At 42.5% G+C, this 20,480-nt stretch overlaps 1 protein-coding gene across 1 annotated transcript in view; it reads left to right on the forward strand.

Moving 5' to 3' along the window:
• The window catches only part of LOC124594708 (PDF receptor-like), a 371,973-nt gene that overhangs the window by 348,075 nt on the left and 3,418 nt on the right, over nt 1-20,480 (forward strand). Inside the window, exon 14 of the mRNA XM_047133075.1 lies at nt 19,192-19,337. Within this exon, the coding sequence (XP_046989031.1) occupies nt 19,192-19,337 (146 nt within the window). The remainder of the gene's footprint in view (nt 1-19,191; nt 19,338-20,480) is intronic.

Below are 20,480 nucleotides of genomic sequence, written 5' to 3' on the forward strand. Positions count from 1 at the left end.
CCCCTATATCTGTACCGAGCGTAATCGTTTCCCTTTTCATATTTTCTAGCTTTCCTACCTGTTCAAGTTTCTGACAATCCACACACCGATTCCTAGAACATTCTCCTTTTGTTGATTGTTCAGTCTGCTATCTTGGTCAGCCTTCCCTTTGCAGTCGCCTCCCTGGGATCCCAATGTGGGACTAGTGCGGAATCTTTTGCGAACGGAGAGATCATCATGAAACTTTTGCAGTTACAGGCCATGTAACCTGCAAATACACATTCCAGTCCTTAAGGCAATGGTTTCCATTTGCCTCTGCATCCTCATACCGTTAAACAATGCTGATTATTCCACCTTTTATCGGTAGTGTCCCACCCTAAGAGCAGGAGAGTGTCATGAACATCTGTCTGCTCCTCCGCCATCTCTGACAAGGCCTTTGCAGGAGTGTGACTTGTTATGCCGAAGGTCTTAGGTCGCCATTGCTCGTGATTTTTTTTTTTTTTTCAAAATTTAAGAACTTTCGAGGTTCAAACCCCGAACCCCGGACGATTTAATCACTTTGATTACTAGTCAAACACGCCACCCCTCAACAGGATAACAACTGCCGAGACCCGAACTTCCAATTGCTGAACGAAGAAGAAGTCTAGGATGGGATAGGGCTTTCTGAATTCTTTTCAGTGTCAACTTGTTTGTGGTTGCAACCGAGTACATCCGCCTAATGACATCATCTCTGTTTAAATTCTCGTTGTCCAGCCATTCAGGTATACCCCAAGATTCTCTACTGCTGCAGTGTCATTGTCTCCAAGACGCAACCAATGTCACAAGACCACCAATTCCTTACTACCTACATCTTTACGTTAACAACCATGTCTAGTCCGTAGCTGGGAAGATAGCACCTGTTCTAAAAAAGAGTTTCGTGAAAGCAGCTATGTGAAATGACAGACACGAGGTGGTTAGAGCGAATGTATTAAACTGTCACAAGTTTTTAGTGCGTAGGTACTTCCGAAATATTATCAGTCAAATTCTCCATTTGTGTGCCTGGTACAAGTACCTACTGTAACAATAAGTGATGAAACTGATACTGTCTAAGCAGCTACTGAAATGGCACACAATTCATTTTATTCAGTTAAAGTATCGTCAATGGAGGGTCTTTCGCGTTTGTTTCTTGACTTTCAATGTAGATGCCACGTCTGCATTCACGTTTGATTTGAATTATCCCCTTAGGCAGCGGAGCCGTCAATGCAAACCTGAAAGAAAACGTGAGACCGTAACCCTTTTGGCAATGACACACAATATGACTAACAATATTTTTCGGAAGGCCAATAAAACAGCGGAAGGGGGTAAACTGAACAAGTGTTGCTCCAATCTCTGTCTGTCCTCACACGTCGCAGGCATTCTTCTCAACTGTCTACCATCTAACTCATCGTACATCCTTCAGCTACACCTATGTAGCTACAACATGTAGTGTAATACTGCGGATGACAACCTAAATAACGACCACGAATACAAAAGTGACATAAATATATTGATAGTGGATAACATCCTTAATTCACGTAGTTACAACAATTAGATGATGTGTACTTGTATATGTGGTATAGGAAACATGCAATTACCTTTTATACAGATATGTTGTAACAGGGTTTTGCTATTAAAATACACCTGCTATTATACACATAATTTTATCTGTGTATGATTTGATATTTATGGATGAATTCACGCATCTGAAGATGGTAAACAGGCATGCTGAAACAGTTAATCTACAGTATAGATCGTTTACAGGTGCTTTTGGCTAAGAAGTTCTACAGATCGCCCCTTACCGCTCAAGCTGAGTAAACTAATCTGCGTTTATAGTACTTATAGATTTTGAGGAAGCTTTTGACAATGTTGTTAGGACTGTATTGTCTTGGAATTTTTATGGTTGCAGCGACAAAATGCAGGGAGTCAAGAATGTTTACAACTTGGGCAGAGTGCAGTTACAGAGTCGAAGAATATGGAGGGGAAATTGTAGTTGAGATGGAACTGAGACAAGGTTGTGGCCCATTCCCGATGTTATTTAGTCTGTAGGGGAGTGTGTTGTACCTGGAGGGTAGCGTACCTAGGAACAGATGATGTTTTCTGGTCGGTGTTACAGTCTATTGCTTGATTCTAGAAGCTTATGAAGGAAGCCGCACAAGCAGTTTTTGGAGTTTTCTACTGTTGTTTGTTGGTGTGACACATGCGCTTGAGTGTCGTGCATGGTTTGTAACTATTACGAGTTGTAAACATTTAAGTACTGTATAGCATATTAAGGCTATTTTTAGTATACTGTTAATTCTTTAGTTACAGAGTTTTTTGAAAAGTGAAATTCTGTATATTTTCACCACTACTTACATAATGCGGGTACAGTTTAGCCATACTTCGTCAGTCGTTCACCATCTTTTACCTTCAAACAGGAGGTCACTTTCCCATGGAACATAGGATATTTGCAAAAGACGAGGTTTCTCTGGTGCCTTAACAATTTTCCCTCTCCCCGAAACGGAGGTTTGTGTTAACTGACAGTAGCTTCCGTTTTAAATGTTTTTAACTTGTAACTGGTTTTTGATAATACTTCTTTTTAATTTTATTTCACTTACAGATTGATGATATGTAACAGAGTAATTATGTAAGAGGTAGACTATTAAATACAGTTTTGACTAAACTTTGTCGATTGCAAAACTTTTTAATTTGAATAATATATTTGCTCCTAGGAACATCACCATGTTTTAGATTTTCACTTTTGGAAAAATATTACTGTTCCTTAGTAATTTTTCATAATTGCATTAAAACACAACTGCACACAAAGTGAATGCTATGTTTTGAAACGAACTGACAAATATGTTAAAATTCTATTATAGGGCTGGCTAGAGGCGAAAGTCTGAAAAGTGCTCCAACTCTCGTCTACTGAGTAGTGAAGGAAGCAAAGGAGAAATTCGAAAAGGGAACTAAGGTTCAGTGAGCAGTATCAAAAATTTTCAAGTTTGCTGAAGACACAGTAATTCTGTCACAAACGACAAAGGATTTGGAAGAGTATCTGACGATCGTATTTCGTAGTGTCATGAAAAGAGGTTATAAGATCTCCGTCAATATAAATAAAACAAGGGTAACGGAATATAGTCGAATTAAAACAGAAGATGCTGAGAGAATTAAATTAGGGAATGAAATATTACAAGCAGCAGATAAGTTTTGCTGTCTGGGCAGGAAAGTAATGTACTATGGCGGACGGAGAGAGAATATCGAATGTAGACTGGCAACGGCAGCAGGAGTATTTCTGAAGAAGAGGAACTTATTAACGTCTTAATAGCAATTTGACTGTTAAAAGATCGTTATTGGAAGTATTTACCTAAAGTACAGCCTTGACTGGAAGTAAAACGTGAACAATAATCAGCATGAAGAGAACACAAGCTTTTGAAATATGGTGCTATGGAAGAATACTGAAGATTAGGTGAGCAGATCGAATAATTAATGAATTAATGAGGAGGTACTGAATCGAACTGGGACACAACGTGACTACATGAGGGGGCACGTTCTCAAACATTAAGGAATTCCCAGTTAGGTAATGGATGGACGTGTTTACACATAGCAGGCAGGTTTAAATGGATATAAATTACGGCAGTGATGCAGAGATGGAGTTCACAGGATACACTTCCCTGCAGACTGCATCAAACCAGTCTTTGGGCTGAAGACCGCCACAACTGGATGCCAACACTTCTTCCAATCCCAGAAACACATCTAAATGTCTACATCTGGAAGAGTTTTTAACCACATCAGCGATGAGATTTTACTCTGATCTTTGCATTAAAACAACGTGTTTTCAACTATAATGACACGTTTCAGTAGTTCTGCATCGTTGTTGCCTTCCTAAATAACTGTCGTTGGCCACAGTGTTTGTTGGAGATTGAAAAACTTGGAAATAAATTTTGTCTGTCTCACCTTTCGTACCAAAAACATTCGAAAAGAATTTGATGGCGTGAGCCATTCACTGCGCCAACATCATCAGCGACTTCTGTGATAGTGTTCGGAGATCGTTCATAACCATTCCTCTCCATTTTCGTAGGCTAATGCTGTGCTAAGACTCAGGGCTTTCGTCATCATCAACACAGCTGCGGCGTTCTTCAATTCTTCTACACCATTCCCTTAGCCTTGCTTTATTCATAGCAAACCCCTGCCAAACTGTCGGCCGGCATAGTTTAGCCACACAAAGGGATTCAGTTCATGTAGTAATGCTTCAGAAGCACAATTTAGGAAGCTACTTATGTGGTGTCACCGCCAGATACCACACTTGGTAGGTGGTAGCCTTTAAATCGGCCGCGGTCCATTAGTATACGACGGACCCGCGTGTCGCCACTGTCAGTGATAGCAGACCGAGCGCCACCACACGGCACGTCTAGAGAGACTTACTAGCACTTGCCCCAGTTGTACAGCCGACTTTGCTAGGAAAGGTTCACTGAGAATTACGCTATCAATTGCCGAGACGATAGTTAGCATAGCCTGCAGTACTAAAGTCAATTGCTACGACCTAGCAAGGCGCCATTTATCCTTTGCTATGTATCTAATGAAGCATGTACAGTAACAAGACCAATGTTCACCAATTGTGGATTAAAGTTAAGTATTCCAGCAGCTACGTACTTTTCTTTATAGCATTCATTACGTATCCTGTTCCAGACCTCACGCCAGCCTGCGTGAGTTTAAGCGCGTGCCTTTCGGTTACCCGTCACTGTGGATTGGCTGTCTTGCCAGTCCACAACAACTTACATAGTGTTCGATTTATTGTGTGTATCTGTTAACGGTAGATATCACATTTAATTATGACATTCGTAATAAATAACAAATCTACTAGTGCCACTGCTGTAGGAATATATATATTATTATTATTATAACGATTGTTCCCCTTTAGGAGAGCGATTGAACTTGAATTCATAATTTCATCTTCAGATGTTTTTCTTCTTTGCTTCCCAAAACCTCCTCATCCTCTCAGAATGCTCCTTCTTCCGTTCCTCTGTCCATTTTTTACCAGGCTGACGCGATGTTCTTTCCCCAAACTTCACACTTGTGATTTTATGCCGGCACTCGGTGCGATCTTCGAGATTTTTTATGTTGATCTACTGTAGATCCCTCTGGACTTCTTTCAGCCATTCCGTGCCACATTTACTCCTTGTTATAATATTGAACAATTTCTTTGCTGTTCTGGAGTCTTCCATCCTGTAGATGTGTGTATAAAATTTGGCTCGGCGCTTTCTGATTTCATCTGTTACTATGTTGATCTTTCTATAGAGCTCGTTTTGTGGTCTCTTCATCCAAATGCCATTTTTGTTGATTGGACCGTAAATCTTCCTGAGGATTTTTCTTTCCTGCTTTTCTATTTCCTTAATTTTAGAATGACCATCAATTACCATTGTTTCAGCTGCATAGATTGCTTCTGGAAGAATCACTGTTGTATAGTGCCTGAATTTTGCATCTGTCGAAATGCACTTCTTGTTGTAATGCGTCCATGTTAGCTTGTAGGCTTTCTGGAGCTTGGTGATTCTTTGTTCATTGGCAATTCGGTTTAATCCTGAGGACTGTATAGTTTCACCGAGGTATTTAAAATGGCAGACTTGTGCAATTTTACCATATTTTGTTATTAAAGGGGATTTATTTTCTAGCTGCTTTTCCATGTATTGGGTTTTTTCATAAGATATCTGCAGTATATATATATATATATATATATATATATATATATATATATATATATATATATATATATATATATTACATTAAATTCGTTTTATTTTCGATATATACATTAAAATTCGTTTTATTTTCGCTAAGTTTAACCCTTCGGCTGTTGAAGCTGCGCTTGCAGCTGGCCGTCTCGATCGCGCGTCGAGGTCGCCTGATCCTTTTACCTGCGCTGATAGCCATCTCCGCTGACTGCTGTCTATGCCTGAGCTATTCACTCGACCGACCTCGGCCTATGCTGAGTATTTCTGGAGCCAGGGCACTAATTACTGTCTGGTAGTCTGAGTGTGACCACCGACGTTACAAATAAACACAGTATATCTGGATACTTACTCCAAAGTTTTGAATCTAGAGATGAATTCCTCGACAAACGTAACGTAAACTGAAACTGCTTATACTGCTAACATGTAACTCCTCATCAAAGGCTTTACTTCACTTCCAGGTAGTTCTTGCTAATTGTCATAAGGTTTCTGTATACATCTGAGTTTTATTTGACATGCTGATACTTAATTATCAGTTTTCTGTACATAGCTTACGATGCAAACGCTGGAGAATCCGTAACGATCGAACGTTGTCGTCTGTACTAGCAATAATTCGCCCGCAAACAACTTTCGAGGGTCGTGTCTGGATGCCGAGACGCAATTTCGAATCATTAGTCTCAGCTAAACTTTAAAAATACCTTAACCGATTTGGATGATTCACGATTGAAACGATCGGTAGGAATAATACTTTTTTTGTTTTATTCAATATTGTTTCGGACTTGAAGCATCCAGTGTGTGTTTGTCAGTACACTGCGCCTGCACTTACATTGTAGTCGACAACTCATTGCGGCTTTGTTACTTCCTCATCGTCTTTCACGTGTCACGCATTTCCGTAGTGTTGCAGGCAGTCAACATCAACGATTCTCCCTTTTCGCACCACTTGTTGGCAGGCATTGTGTCCGTTGACGCAAATTTAACTTCTCTTCCTTTCAATTTCTTCTTTAGCTTCGGTAAATTGGGCCCGTTGCTACGCACAGTATCGCATGCTGCGGTTCTAAGGTAGTGAAGCCAGAAGAATATGTCTGGACTTGTAAATCAATTGTCAACGCACGTGTATGTCCATGTTTACAGTATGGCTTCATTAGTGTTGCCACTATATCCTCGGATCTCCCGAAATTATGGATTTCAATTTCTGTTGTTGTGCCTGTGTATACAATTAAATCCAAGACGTGTCCAGTTTTATAGTCGCACAACATGAATGTCTTGATTCCAAACCTGCTTCTTTTCTAAGGAATAAATTGTTTAAAAGATAAGCGACCTTTGTAAAATAACAGGCTTTCATCGACACAGAGATTTTTTTATGGATTAAACGCACTGCAGAGCGTCATACGAGCTGTATGAGCTATTTTCCTAATTTAAAACAAACTGTCATCTCCACGAATGGCAGAGTTGTCACTAAAATGCAGTATTCTCAAATGTAAGATAAAACTGTCACGGGACATAACTTCGAAGAAAACTGGAGCGCTCAGAGTACACATCTGGACGAATATTTTCTTATTCTCAACTTTTTAATGACAGGCCATAAGAAGTCAAATACCAATGAAGAAATACAGTGTCTCGAAACCACTATCTTCTCATTTGGACAATCGAGAATGAACTAATTTCGATATATTTGCCATGGTGAAAGTGTAAAATCAGCTCGTAAAAAGTGCTATAAATTTCATCAGGTACTGTGAGTGAAATAGCTTGAATCAGCCGTTAAATAGCAATTATGCCCTGAAAATGAGTTCTCAAATGCATGTAGTGCATTACACCTTTGCCAATCAGATTTGACATTTAGGGATCGATTCGTCTTCACTTTCAGAATATGAAGAAGATTTATCCTGGTGAGCTCTACTAGATTAAGTACATGGAGTTACTATGCTGCGAACGTGAAATGTCAGGCACTGAATCTTGTGTGTGTGTGTGTGTGTGTTGCTTTGACCCAACCTGAATGGTCCAGACAGCTACTGTCAATCATTTTTATAAATAATTAATGCTTATGCTTAGAATAAAATGGCTTACGTATCCTTCCAGTAATGATTAAAGTTCTTCACATTTGGTCATGGATCAAAATATCACAGAATCAATAGCTATCTCCTAGCGCCAGAAATACGAGTATATCTCTGTGCGTATCCTTACATTGTCTGGCCAGTTTCTTTTCACCCCACTCTAAAAGCGTCACACATTGGCTAAGTATGTTACTTCTTACTCATTTAAGAATAAGGAATTAAAATAAATTTCTTAGATTTATTACGCCCAGTGCAAGTCTCCACAATTGATGTACTGGTGAGCTTCATTATCTGATATTTATTTACTAACATCCCAGTAAAAGATACCATGGAGATGTATGTGACCTAGTAGAATTACACCGCCGGAAAAAAACCTTTTAGAGGTTTCCAGTTCACTCAAGATTTATTGTTGCAACAGTGCATATGGGTAACATGAAATGACTACATTTGAAGACCAATAGCACAAGCGTTTATGAAACAACCATATTAGTCAACAATGCGGGCGCTGACTCTGGTATCCAGTCGATCGCACAGATGGTGAATACGCTCCCGGAATACGTCATGCTAGCCTGCTCGACCTGTTCACGTAGCTCTGTGAGACTTGTCGGCAGACGAGTCGCACGAGTCACATCTTGTCCCACCGTATCCCTCACATTCTCGAATGGAGACAAATTCGTAGATCGTGCTGTCCAGGGAAGTTGCTGCACTTCATGCAGAGCACGTAGAGTTTCACGTGCAATGTATGGGCGAGCACTATCTTGTTCGAACAAAACATCTTCCAGTTGCAAGAACGCGACAAGAACGGGTTCAACAACTTTCTGCACATACCGAGTGCTGTTTAGCGCCCCATCCAGAACCACCATAGATGAAGGGAAGGTTAACCTTATCGCACTCCATACCATAAGGTCAGTGTGTCTTGGACGAATGCGCTCTAAAAATAGCGCTCACCGGCTCTACGTCGTACCCACAAACGACCTACACTTGCGTACAGGCATCGCTGAAGACCACGGTTCGCCATTCCGTCTTCCAAGTGATTCTCTGACGACACTACTCGAGCTGTGCACGTCGATGTCATAGCACGAGTGGAAGACGGGCTAGAGCTGTGTGTCCCACAGCTAATAAGCGGTTCGCAATAGTTCGTGTAGACACGTCAGGGCTCAAAAACCCTCTTACCTGTGTTGTGGCAGCTGTAGAGTCTACCACTGCTGCCCTTAAGATACGAAGATCCTGGCGAGCGTCCGTGCAGCGTTAACGTCCACTACCTCGTCTACGGGTGTCAGAATGTCCAAGCGACCACTGTTACCAGCTTCGTTGCACAACTGACGCTGCACGTCCAAGTTGTGCGGCAATTTTCCGAAATGACGATTCCGCCACTCGGAGGGCCAAAGTCTGACCCCTTTCAGACTCTCTCGTTTGGCTGTAGGAAGCTCGAATGAATCTCCATGGCATGGTTGCCTGCTTGCTTCACACGTTTGCACTACATGGAGCCTTCTGGCTTTGAGCATTCCCTAGACACAGATGGCGTTGTGGTAGCTATGCCACTACAGTATCTGTTGGCGGCTGATGATGAAATCGTCTACTATCCCCTAGGTCGCATACGCCCTCATCAGATCAAAATTGATGTCTTTTCAGGTGTACTAATTTTTTTCTGGTTGTTTGCAGTCTAGTTATTTTAAGGATAGATAAGGGGGAATTTCATGTACAGTGTGATGGGGTTTCTATGGGGTGGCTTTGGGCCCCTGTAGCAACCGACAACTTTAATAGAATAATTCGTACGTAAGGCGTTTTGGTATGTTGAACTGAAACCATCTTGCTGCCGACGCTATGTGGACGACATGTTTGTTATAATGCCACGCAACATGTAAGAGCTACATAAATTCTACAATTCTCCGAAAAGCATTAATTCGAAAATGAGGTTCACCTTGGATTTGGAGGGTGACGTCGGCCTTGCGGTCGTACACATGCCGATCTACAAGAAACGTGACAATAGGGCATGGAGTATGTAAGAAAATGACCAATAAAAACTTGTCATTAGACGCTTTTTAGCCCCACAATACCGCCCAAAGGCAGGCTGCTCCGGAAAGACTGCCTTCGCGAGCATTCCGCAGCAGTGGTTGCGATCATAGCTCGACTTCTCTACGGAAACATTGATGGCCAACTACTATGATGACCTTCCCGCAAATAGTACCTTCATGGAGCAACAAATAAAGAATGGCAAGATAAGCCAAGCTGGACTTGCCATCATCAAAAATGAACTGGCAGCATGGGCTATTGCCCACGTTAAACTTGAAGGCAGGGTGGAAGAACTTGAAAAGGAGAATGACAGATTAAGGAGGCAACCGGCAAAGACGTGGGCGGCCGTGGCCGCGCAAGCGCCCACTAAGCGCCCACAAAACACGACCAGAGGCACTATCGACAAATTGACAAAAAGAACAGACACAGCAGTCTTCCTTAGGACACTGTCTGGGCAGGATACAAGCGTTAAGAAAATACAAGAACTATTCACAAAAAATATAGACCCCGTAAGAGACAAAATCAGAATCAAAAAGGTAAAACCGAGCAGAAATTCCGTTATAGTCGAAGTTGCCTCCGAGGAAGACAAAGACAAACTGTTGAATAACCAGAAACTGAACTCGGTGGTTAAATAAGAACCACCGAGGAAAAGAAATCCTCTCGTCATACTATATGACATTCCCACGATCATGACAAACGAAGAACTCCTAGAAACAATTAGACAACAAAACTTTAATGAAATAAGTAAAGAAGAATTTAAGAGCTTCTGTAAGTTAAAATTTAAGACTGGGCCACGGGGTCGTGATGTTGTTCATCACGTCGCCGAAGTATCAGCCGCAATATGGATGAACATAACAACAATGGTCAGATTATATGTTGGTTTTCATGCCATCAATACAAGAGATTTTGTCGTGGTACCTCGTTGCCACAACTGTGGTGACCTGGATCACATCTTAAGGCTGTGCACCAGGGAGCCGGCGTGCACTAAGTGTGGGAAAACGGTCACAGCCGCAAAGACTGCAAGGCGGCGGCAGTTTGCATACCATGCAAGAATCGAGGGAAAAAGTCTTGCAGAGCAACAGGCAGGAATTTCCCGACATACAGAATGTTGGAGCAGAGATTAATCTCCAGAACTGATTATGGTTGAGCCCGGCATACCGAACAGGATGCGAAAGCGAAGGTCCCCGAGCAAAAGGGAGAGGGATGCCATGAGGGCAAATAGATTCAAGGATTTTTTGAGGTCGCCTTCGGGCGCCACTAAAATTGAAACAAAAGTCAAAGCCATATAAACTGAATTTCCGACAATGGACATAGGCATACAAACCAATCTCCCCCTCATGGCTGAAACTCTCTTCTCTGGAAGCCGGGGAACAAAGCCGAAACTACACCAACAACGGCAAGGGCATCCTGTGACTGTGGCAACATCTAAAGACAATCATACAAACAAACAACCTATTCAAGAAAACATAGTGACAAGCTCAAGTATGAGCCCCACTATACAAAGCACACCAATAGTTAGACTGCCACCAGTCGATCCGGTTAGGGTGTACCCCAACCTGGAGTACACCATGCAACTATCTAGACTGGAGCAGCCGGCTACCGTGACCACTGCCTTACGACATGTGGTCCGTGTAGGACATGAAGACGGCAGGAATAACCTTCTCGGTTATGGAGGCTGTTGACAGAATCCAGCTAAAATCAGTGAATCTCCCCACCGACTTCGGAGCCTTGCGAGACCTGCTCAAGAAAGTGTTCGAAAGACGAGGTGAGAAATTTGATCTTGACGACATTTACCAACAATCAGTAATAGCACATGGACGAATTGCTTTCGACTGGAGTAAGACCTGGCCACATGACCGAATACATACGTACTTCTCCTAATGACAAAAATAACTATTGGACAGCTTAACACTCATAACAGCAGACTCGTAATGCAGGAGCTTCGAAGGGAGGAGAGGAGATTAGATGTACTCTGTCTACAGGAGCCATACTCCCTGGCTGGGAAAATAGCTTTTGCTGCCGCGAGCTGGCTAATAGTCAGCAGAGGCGATGACCCGAAGGCGGCGATTATAATCACAAATAAACTCTTGAGAGTCACCACACTCTCACAGTTCACAACTAGCCACTGTAACGTCGTGGAGCTTCAATCCCCTATGGGAATCATAACTCTCATAAACATGTATTTTGAGTATGGGGACAACCTAGAACATTACATAGACCACCTAGCGAGAGTTACCACGGCGTTGCGGGGAAGAAAAGTTGTAATAACAGCCGACATTAATGCTAAATCCCCCTTGTGGTACAGTGGCACAAGAGATGCTAATGGTGAAAAAGTCGAGGAACTTATTATGGGATCACAACTTGTGGTGGCCAACAGGCCTGGCAATCCTCCTACCTACGCTGCAGGAGGAGGACAGGGCACAAATATTGATGTCACCCTTGTAACTCCAAACACAGCTAACAATATTCAAAACTGGAGAGTCACAGAGAATGCCACCACAAGCGACCACAATTAGATAACTTTCACCTTAGGAGAAAGAGAGTGCCGCTGGGCCACGGGGTGGGAAGTACAACTAAATTACAGAAGAGCCGATTGGGAACGCCTAGCGAGGGAGTGTGACATTCCTCCATCACCGGAAGGTGACATGCATCTGGACATGGACGTAGACCAGAGAGCGGAGGAACTGGTGAATGCAGTGACAAGAGCGGTAAGGGCAGCTGTACCTACTAGGTGGAGGGCCATGGCGGCCTCTCCGTCACCACGGTCTGCTGAACTAGGAGAACTGCGTCAATCTGTCAGAAGGCTGAGGAGGCACTACCAGCGCAGTGTCGTCTGGCAGGAACGACAAAGGTGGCAGTTGCTATATAGGGAAGAAAAGCGGAAGTTCCAAAAGGAACTGCGTGATGTCAGGATGAGAAGCTGGGAAAACTTTGTGCTCAACCAGATATTCATGGACCCATGGGGGCTTCCATATAAGTTGGTGAGAGAAAAAATCCGCTCTCCTCTGGAGCTATCAACAATCAGGTACGGGCACAGGATGACGGAGTCCTGGAAGGAGACTGCGGGGGTCCTCCTCCGGTCCCTGTTGCCTGACGACAATGCGGATGGGGAGACAAAGGGGCAGAAGCAACTCAGAGATGAAGAAGTATACATTAATGAGACGGCTGTCTACCCCTTCTCAGAGGTGGAGGTAGCAACCCATATAAGATCACCGCAAAGAGGAGAAACACCTAGGCCAGACGGCATTGTGGCGGAGGTGGTGCAGTTTCTGGCGCCTCAGCTGACTGCGCCACTAACACATCTATATAATGAATGCCTTAGACAGAGAAAATTCCCAAAGAGATGGGAAACGGCAAATGTAGTTATTATAAAGAAAGGACCAGACAAGGACCCCGCAGAAGTGAAATCTTACAGGCCGATTTGCTTGCTGGATGTACTTGGCAAAATACTGGAGAAATTGCTGGCTGACAGATTGACAGCACACCGACTGCTGTGCGGGATGAGTGACAGGCAGTTCGGGTTCAGGCCGGGGCGGTCGGAATCTGATGCAATCGCCCTGGCGGCCAAGGTCTGTGGCTCGACCACGCACAAATACGTTGTTGGCATCATGGTTGACATCAGTGGCGCCTTCGACAACCTGTGGTGGCCTTCGCTCTTCTCCTGCTTGCGGGAGAAAGTGTGTCCAGGGCCTCTATACGGTTGCCTGAGGAGCTATTGCAAGGATCGGGAGGTCTGGCTATCATCATCTAGCGAAAGAGTTGGAAAGATAATTACCAAAGGATGTCCCCAAGGTTCCGTCTTAGGACCCCTCTCCTGGGACATCCATATGGAGCCTTTATTAGATAGACTACAACAAAGTGATGAGGTGCTAGAGGTGATACCCTATGCGGATGACCTCCTCCTGGTGGTTGGCGGCCGTAGCCGCGAAGACATTGAACCGAAAATAGAGACAGCATTAGACAAACTCCAACAGCGGTGCCACACGACTAAAATGACGATATCGCCCAGCGAATCCACTTACCTGTTGCTAAAAGAACGTCTTCTTAGGAATCCGACTGTCAGAATAGACGGTTCATCAGTTCTCCGACGACGTGAGACACGCTACCTAGGAGTTATCATTGATGAGAGGTGGAGTTTCGGAAAACATATTGATACCGTCACCCAGAGAGCCCTTCAGATATTAAATAACCTCATTTCAATAGGCCATAAAAGATTCCATCTTCCTCCACACCTAATTAGACTCTATCATAATAGTATCCTAACCTCAGTTGTGGGCCATGGCTCGGGAGTCTGGGCGCACAGGCTCACGAGGGTTGTGCCCGCCATGGCAGTGAGAAGGGTCCAGAGAAGCGTAGTATTAAGAGCTGTGGGTGCCTATAGAACATCTCCAGGGGGGGCCCTATTAGTCATAATGGGGCTCTGCCCTCTGGACATAAAGATAGGAAAACAGGCGGCTTGGTATTGGGCCAAAAAGGGAAATTATGAGAAGATTGTAAATATCATGGGTATTAGGGTGGGGGATAAAAGAGAAATAAGGAAAAGAGGGGAGGAGCTCTGGCAGGAGACTTGGGAGGTAGAAGAGGCTGGACGAAGAACCTTCCAGCTTCTACCTGATGTGAGGGAACGACTTGGAATGAAGTACTTCGAGCCTACACGAGGTCTGATCCACTTTCTCACTGGCCATGGACCCTACCCGAATTATTTATGTCGATTTGGGAAGACGGCGACACCAGCGTGTGACTGTGGCGATCCGGAGGGTACACCCGAGCATGTAGTTTACGAATGTCCCTTCTTCAATGATATGGCAAACACACTACGAGACAGACTACCCAACTATGACACATATCAACTACTCAGACGAGAGGAAACTTTTCAGACCTTAAACACCTCGGCAAACGAGGTATCTCGAAAAGTTCTAACTGAATATTTAAGAGAGATACAGTAAATAATAATGACATTAACCACTGATTGCGTCCAAGAGCCCTAGTCCCATGCCGCATGTGCGTGGACTGGCCGACTTCATCTGTTGGAATCCGCCACGTGCAGGATTAGGGGGAGTTGGGATCAACCACCGATTGTGACATACACCAAAAATGACGTAGGATAAGTTAGTTTGTAGGACTTAGTTATAGGAAATTAAGATAGGGACTGCAGCGAATTTAACATCGAGGCCTGCCCAGTGCCAGGGGCATGCTCTTCGGGATTAGCTCAAAGAGCACGGCATATTAAAGTAGGTTTATATCTTTCACTGGCACACATGTGACGCTGCAGAATATATATAAATTAAATTAGTTATAGGAATTAGGTATAAACAGTAGATGTAGATATTAGATGCCCATTGTTTGATAATAACTGTAGCTCACTTATTAAAACTGAAACTAGCTGCGAAATTTAATATAAATGTATAACTGTTAGGACCCACTAATGAATTAAGGAAGTGGGATAACTTGTATAATTATAATGGTTATTACTAATAAAGAATTTAAAAAAATAATACCTTCAGTTTAAACTGTAATAATCAAGCAAAGTATACGGACGAAATACTTCCTGCACAGCGTGTAAGGTTAGCGTTTGTGATTAGAGTAACCGAGCATATAGGCAGAATCCTTATCGACGAAACATTAAGAGCAATACAAGGACTCAGTAAACAACATGAATGCCACATACGTCCGAGACAAAAGATAAAATCGTCGATAGCAGAGCGCCTAAGAAGAATCTGGCCGATTATGGATTTTGGGAATATATGCGTGCTAGCCACAAAAGTAATATTTGTAAACGTCCGTGCAGCCGTGGGAATGGGTAAAATATTTCAATAGAGATGACGGCTACAGATTTCCGTCGTCGTTGTTATGGGCTGTCATGGAAGTAAACACCCAGTTATGGCGAGCAAGGAACACAAACAGCTATCAGGAAACAGCAGGGATGGCACAAGAAGAGTAATGTTTTTGATTCCACCTCCTTGTAAGTATCGCCTTTCAATATTCACCAATGACAATGGCCCACGAATAGTTTTTTTTTTTTTTTTTACCCAGAAACTCTACATTGCGGAGAAACAGCAGGAAAATAGCCTTTTGTAAGCGAATGCAACTCTCTCTTTGTATAGCGTTGAGCTGCGAGGAAGAAGGAAGGGGAACATGACACCTTTATCATCACACCAACGAAAGTCTGCAAACTTACACGGTCTAAAAACATGTGTTGGTATCAGAAGTGGACGTTAGTGGTCTTACACCAGATGAAACACTATCTGCAGAATTCTTTCCTGTCCCACTGGATAATGGGTTTAAATGGAGACAACACGGAAACAAACCAATCAATAGCCACAGTTCACCCTGGTTTCATCTAAAAGACAAGAAGATTTGGTTAGTGTGAGTACTTTCACTCTGTGTCGTCTTATGGTGTTATCTTCTGGGTCAGGACATCTAAACCAAATAAAGTTATTCGTCAGATGGGAGCAGTAGGAATACTGTGTTACATAGACAGCAACACGTTCTGCAAATGTCCCCGTAATAATCTTAGATGTCTTTATCTAACTTGTAGTACAATTAATTCATAATTCATTCGTTTACTGAAAACAGAATCACTTTCAGCTGAATTATGGTCCTTATAACCGCTTTTCAAGGTGCTCATCATTCGGTTGAACAGTTCTTCCAAGTCCTTTCCTGTGTCTGACAGGTTTACAGTGCCATTGGCAAACCTTGGAGCTTTATTTCATCCCGTCGAACTTCTTTTCATCCTCTGCATTCGTTTCTCGATTCCGTTGAACAGTTCTTCCAAGTCCTTTCCTGCCTCTGACAGGTTTACAGTGCCATTGGCAAACATTGGAATTTCATTTCATCCCATCGAACTCCTTTTCATCTTCTGCATTCGTTTCTAGATGTACGGTTTGAGTAAATTGGGGGATAGCCGACAAATCGTTTTTAATCCCTTCTTAGTGCAGTGTCTCCTTCGTTTTCTTCACGTCGATCCTCGCTAAACACGTCTGTTTGAATATGATGTAAGCCAGTCATCAGAGCAAGTATGTTTGCTATTCATTTCTCTGTGTTACCACGAATGACACTACTTCTCTCCATCTACACTGATGCATCGGCAGTTCTAAGGGGCCTAGCTGCGTCTTGCTGCATCAAAGCATAACTCAGAATTTCTAAAATCATCCACCAGCCTAGCGTCTGAAAGTGATGTTCCCGTATCATCAGAAGGGTAAACGTGCATCACGGGTCCACAGCTCTTGCTATTGGGCCGTACTGGAACTACTAACAAATTGGCTAAGGCTGACTTTTACTGAACTGGTAAGTCCTGAGGTTTATTTGAATGCCATTTGATTTTAAGATTATGCACATTCTATCACACAGAACAGGAAAGTGCTCAGAGAAATTGTGTGGCAGAAAACGTACGCTTAAAAGAGCCATACTTTGTGTTACTCGTCATCCTTATTATTTACATACATTAATCCCTATACACTCTTAAATATGGTAGACAATACGGTAAACGTTTCATAAACCAGATTACACATACTAAGCCCAATTAATGTCTGCATTACATGCAGAGTTTCGCACTTGAAAGCACGCTGATATCCGTTCAGCCTTATTGTTCGGCCCTTGCTCTACCGACTGACTGTTAGCCCCCTCTACTAAATACTGAATTGTCTAGCACGAACCGCTTTGCAAGGCAGTCGTGCAGCGCGCTGCCGATGACACACCAAATAATTTGGCTCTTTCTAGTTGCTTAGATATTCCTCAAAAATTGATACTAAATTCAAGTTTTGACTATGTTGGGGTCGTATATTATTAAGAGATTTTCCACTATTGTTCTACACCAAACCTGAATGAAAGTGTAGCAATAATTAATGAATCAAAATATGAGTTTTGGCAAGCTAACGAGAGGGTAAATGATTCAACTTTTATAAAAGCAACCAATTACATCAGAACAGCATATAGTTGGCACAATATGTGACAATAGGTATACTTGTAGTACCATTTGTTATCAGTACCTTGCTTCACTTTACAACATCGAGCATCATCTACTGTATCTTCACTCAGTTGAGATGTGAAATTAGGAAACGAAGACTTTGGCTCTCAAAGCCAAAAATGCTACAGCTCTGACTCATTACAGTGGATCTGTTTTCTGTACGAATAATGACATTTTACCATCTTTCTACTTGCTCACTTCGTTGTTGCACCCTTCTGTTCAGAACAAATTTTGCATTTGATTATAAACTAACTTCCCTTAAGTTAGACACCTGAAATTTTAAACATAGGTCGGAACTGAATGATGAAGCAACATTGACCAGTTTTTTCTTCTGGTGTGTTATCAAGGCTTGAGAGTGAATAAGGTTGCTAGTGCCTGATATCTAGGCTGCCCTGCAAGGCCACTGTATTGTGTGGTTAGTGTTGGAATGCATTTTAGGCGTATATCTGTGGATGGGCACAGCTGAGCGGATTGGGAGAGGGGGGCAGGAGGACGTGGACAGTAGGAGAAGGGAAGATGAGAAGGGAAAACACAGGTGGATGAGTAGACTGAAAGAGAGGGAGGAGGGTATGGACAGAGAGAGAAGAGGAGTAGGAAATGTGAAGGGAGAAGGGGAGAGGAGGAGATGTGCACTGAGAGGGGGAGGGAGAGACAGACAGAGAGAGAGGGGCAGGAGCTCTATGTGAGACACATGCACAAGAGCAAAGCCATTGGCATAAAGATAGTTCTCAGATAAAAACGTCACTGAGAATCACATCAAATTAATTTTGCTTGCCTCTTACTTTAGGTTTTAGGAAAATAGCAGTTAAACAGGTTGAAGTATGATTAGTGTGTAGGTATATCGCTGATCTATTTAATTCATTATCAGGTTAAAAGACACTACAATAAACATGAAATTTAACATAATGTTTCTTATAATCTCATGTTTAATGTCCATTGAAAAAAGGGCATACAAGACTAAAAAGCAGAAAATAATTATTTAAAAGTAATACATTTTTAATACAGCATGTTTTTAAATTGAACTAAGCAGAATAATGGTAGTCCTGAGAATTTTTGGTTGAGTTTTTTTAATAGGTATAAAAGCACTTGTAAGATTTAAATTGAAAGTTACTGGGTGCATGCAGTACGTTATTGATGCATGACTATTTCACCTCTTCACCATTATATATTGGGATTAGAAACCTGTATGAAGCTAGGAGACATTACTTCACACTTTTATGTCCAATTCGAAAATGTAGTATATTAAAATTTTATATTCATTTAAATAAATATTTTTAAATAAAGTTTCACTCTCAGTTTCATTTCCCATAGTCTTACAGAGTGGCAAATGCATTGTGAATTGTCAGAGTAGATGTCAGAGTTTTGCTATAAAATAGCAAGTCTAGTGTGATGTTGGCTGTATTCTTAAGCCCTTGGTAAGTATGCTAAATTAACTGTAAAACTGAAATTCTGGTGATATTTTCAGGAAGAGAAAATGTCGCGCTGACGAGAAAGGAGACGGCGACGACTGTGAGGACGAGATGGAGAAAGAGCAGGTGGTGGTGGGGTCTGTGGCGGGGCCGGTGGTGGAACCACGGCGCGTCAGCAGCATCACGACGAGGCCCTCCACCGGTACGTGCCGCCCGCCTGTCAACACGTACACCACGTAGCTGCCAGCACATACCTTACGCTTGTGACAACTTACAATCCCCTAACAACTCACTCTTTTCTCAGAGCTGGTCACATATTGTTGTTAGTGACATGACATGGAAAGAGTAGTTGTTAGTTTCGCACTCATAATAGTTTCTGAGCTAAAGTATTAAGACCCTGAGAAATCGAGACTTGGTTCTTATCACTGTGCTCTTCAGTCCGAAGACCGGTTCGAGGTAACTGTCTACGATACGCTGTCCAGACCGATTTTCTTCATTCCTGCACAACTACCACAACGTCACCGTCTGATCAAATATATCCAGACATGCTTATGTAGTGTTGAATTGACCACTGGATGTCACAGGAGGCAGACCGCCAGTGTAAACGCTGGTGGAGAGCATAGTCTTTTCAGTAGAGACGCAGTAACAGCAGAAATAGCCGATGAGGAGAGCTCACTTATTTCGAATGTAAATTATACACTGGATGTCACCAAAGTAAATAACCTATCAGGAACATTTCATCGTTCTAAAGCTGTTGAAGTCGAGTGGTGATGTGACTGTGAAGCGGAAAAACGAGGAAACTGCATACGTCGGTTGTAAAAAATCGCAGTAAATCAGCAAAAGAAATCACTCGGTAGTTCGAAGGTACCACTAGCAATCTTGGTACTACAATGATTGTTTGTAGAAAGTTAAAAATAATGGGGTAAAAAGGTCGAGCAACTCTCCATAACCTGCGTACTTCTGTAGTCAGTACTAAACGACACTTAAGATAGTATAAAGAGTAACGCCACGCGGCAGTTGATGACTGGGAATGAGTGATTTGAGTTGATGAATGACGGTGTAACTTGTGGCAACATGATGCAAGGGTTTGGGTTAGGCAAGTGCCAGAAGAACTTTACTGCTATCATGTGTACTGCAAACCATGAAATTCGGAGAATGTGATATTATGGGTGTGCTGTCTTTATTGTCCTTAAGAAACTGGTACTCGTGGAAGGAACTGACATTTTTTACTGCCTAGTGTATTGCGTGCTGTAGAGGAAATGTTCGGAGATGATGACTGTTCGTGTAATCATGAAAATGCATGCTGTCGTAAAGCATTATGTGTCAGGCAATTACTTAGCACAGG

This window comes from Schistocerca americana, chromosome 2, assembly GCF_021461395.2.
Source record: "Schistocerca americana isolate TAMUIC-IGC-003095 chromosome 2, iqSchAmer2.1, whole genome shotgun sequence".
In the NCBI taxonomy this organism is placed as follows: domain Eukaryota; kingdom Metazoa; phylum Arthropoda; class Insecta; order Orthoptera; family Acrididae; genus Schistocerca; species Schistocerca americana.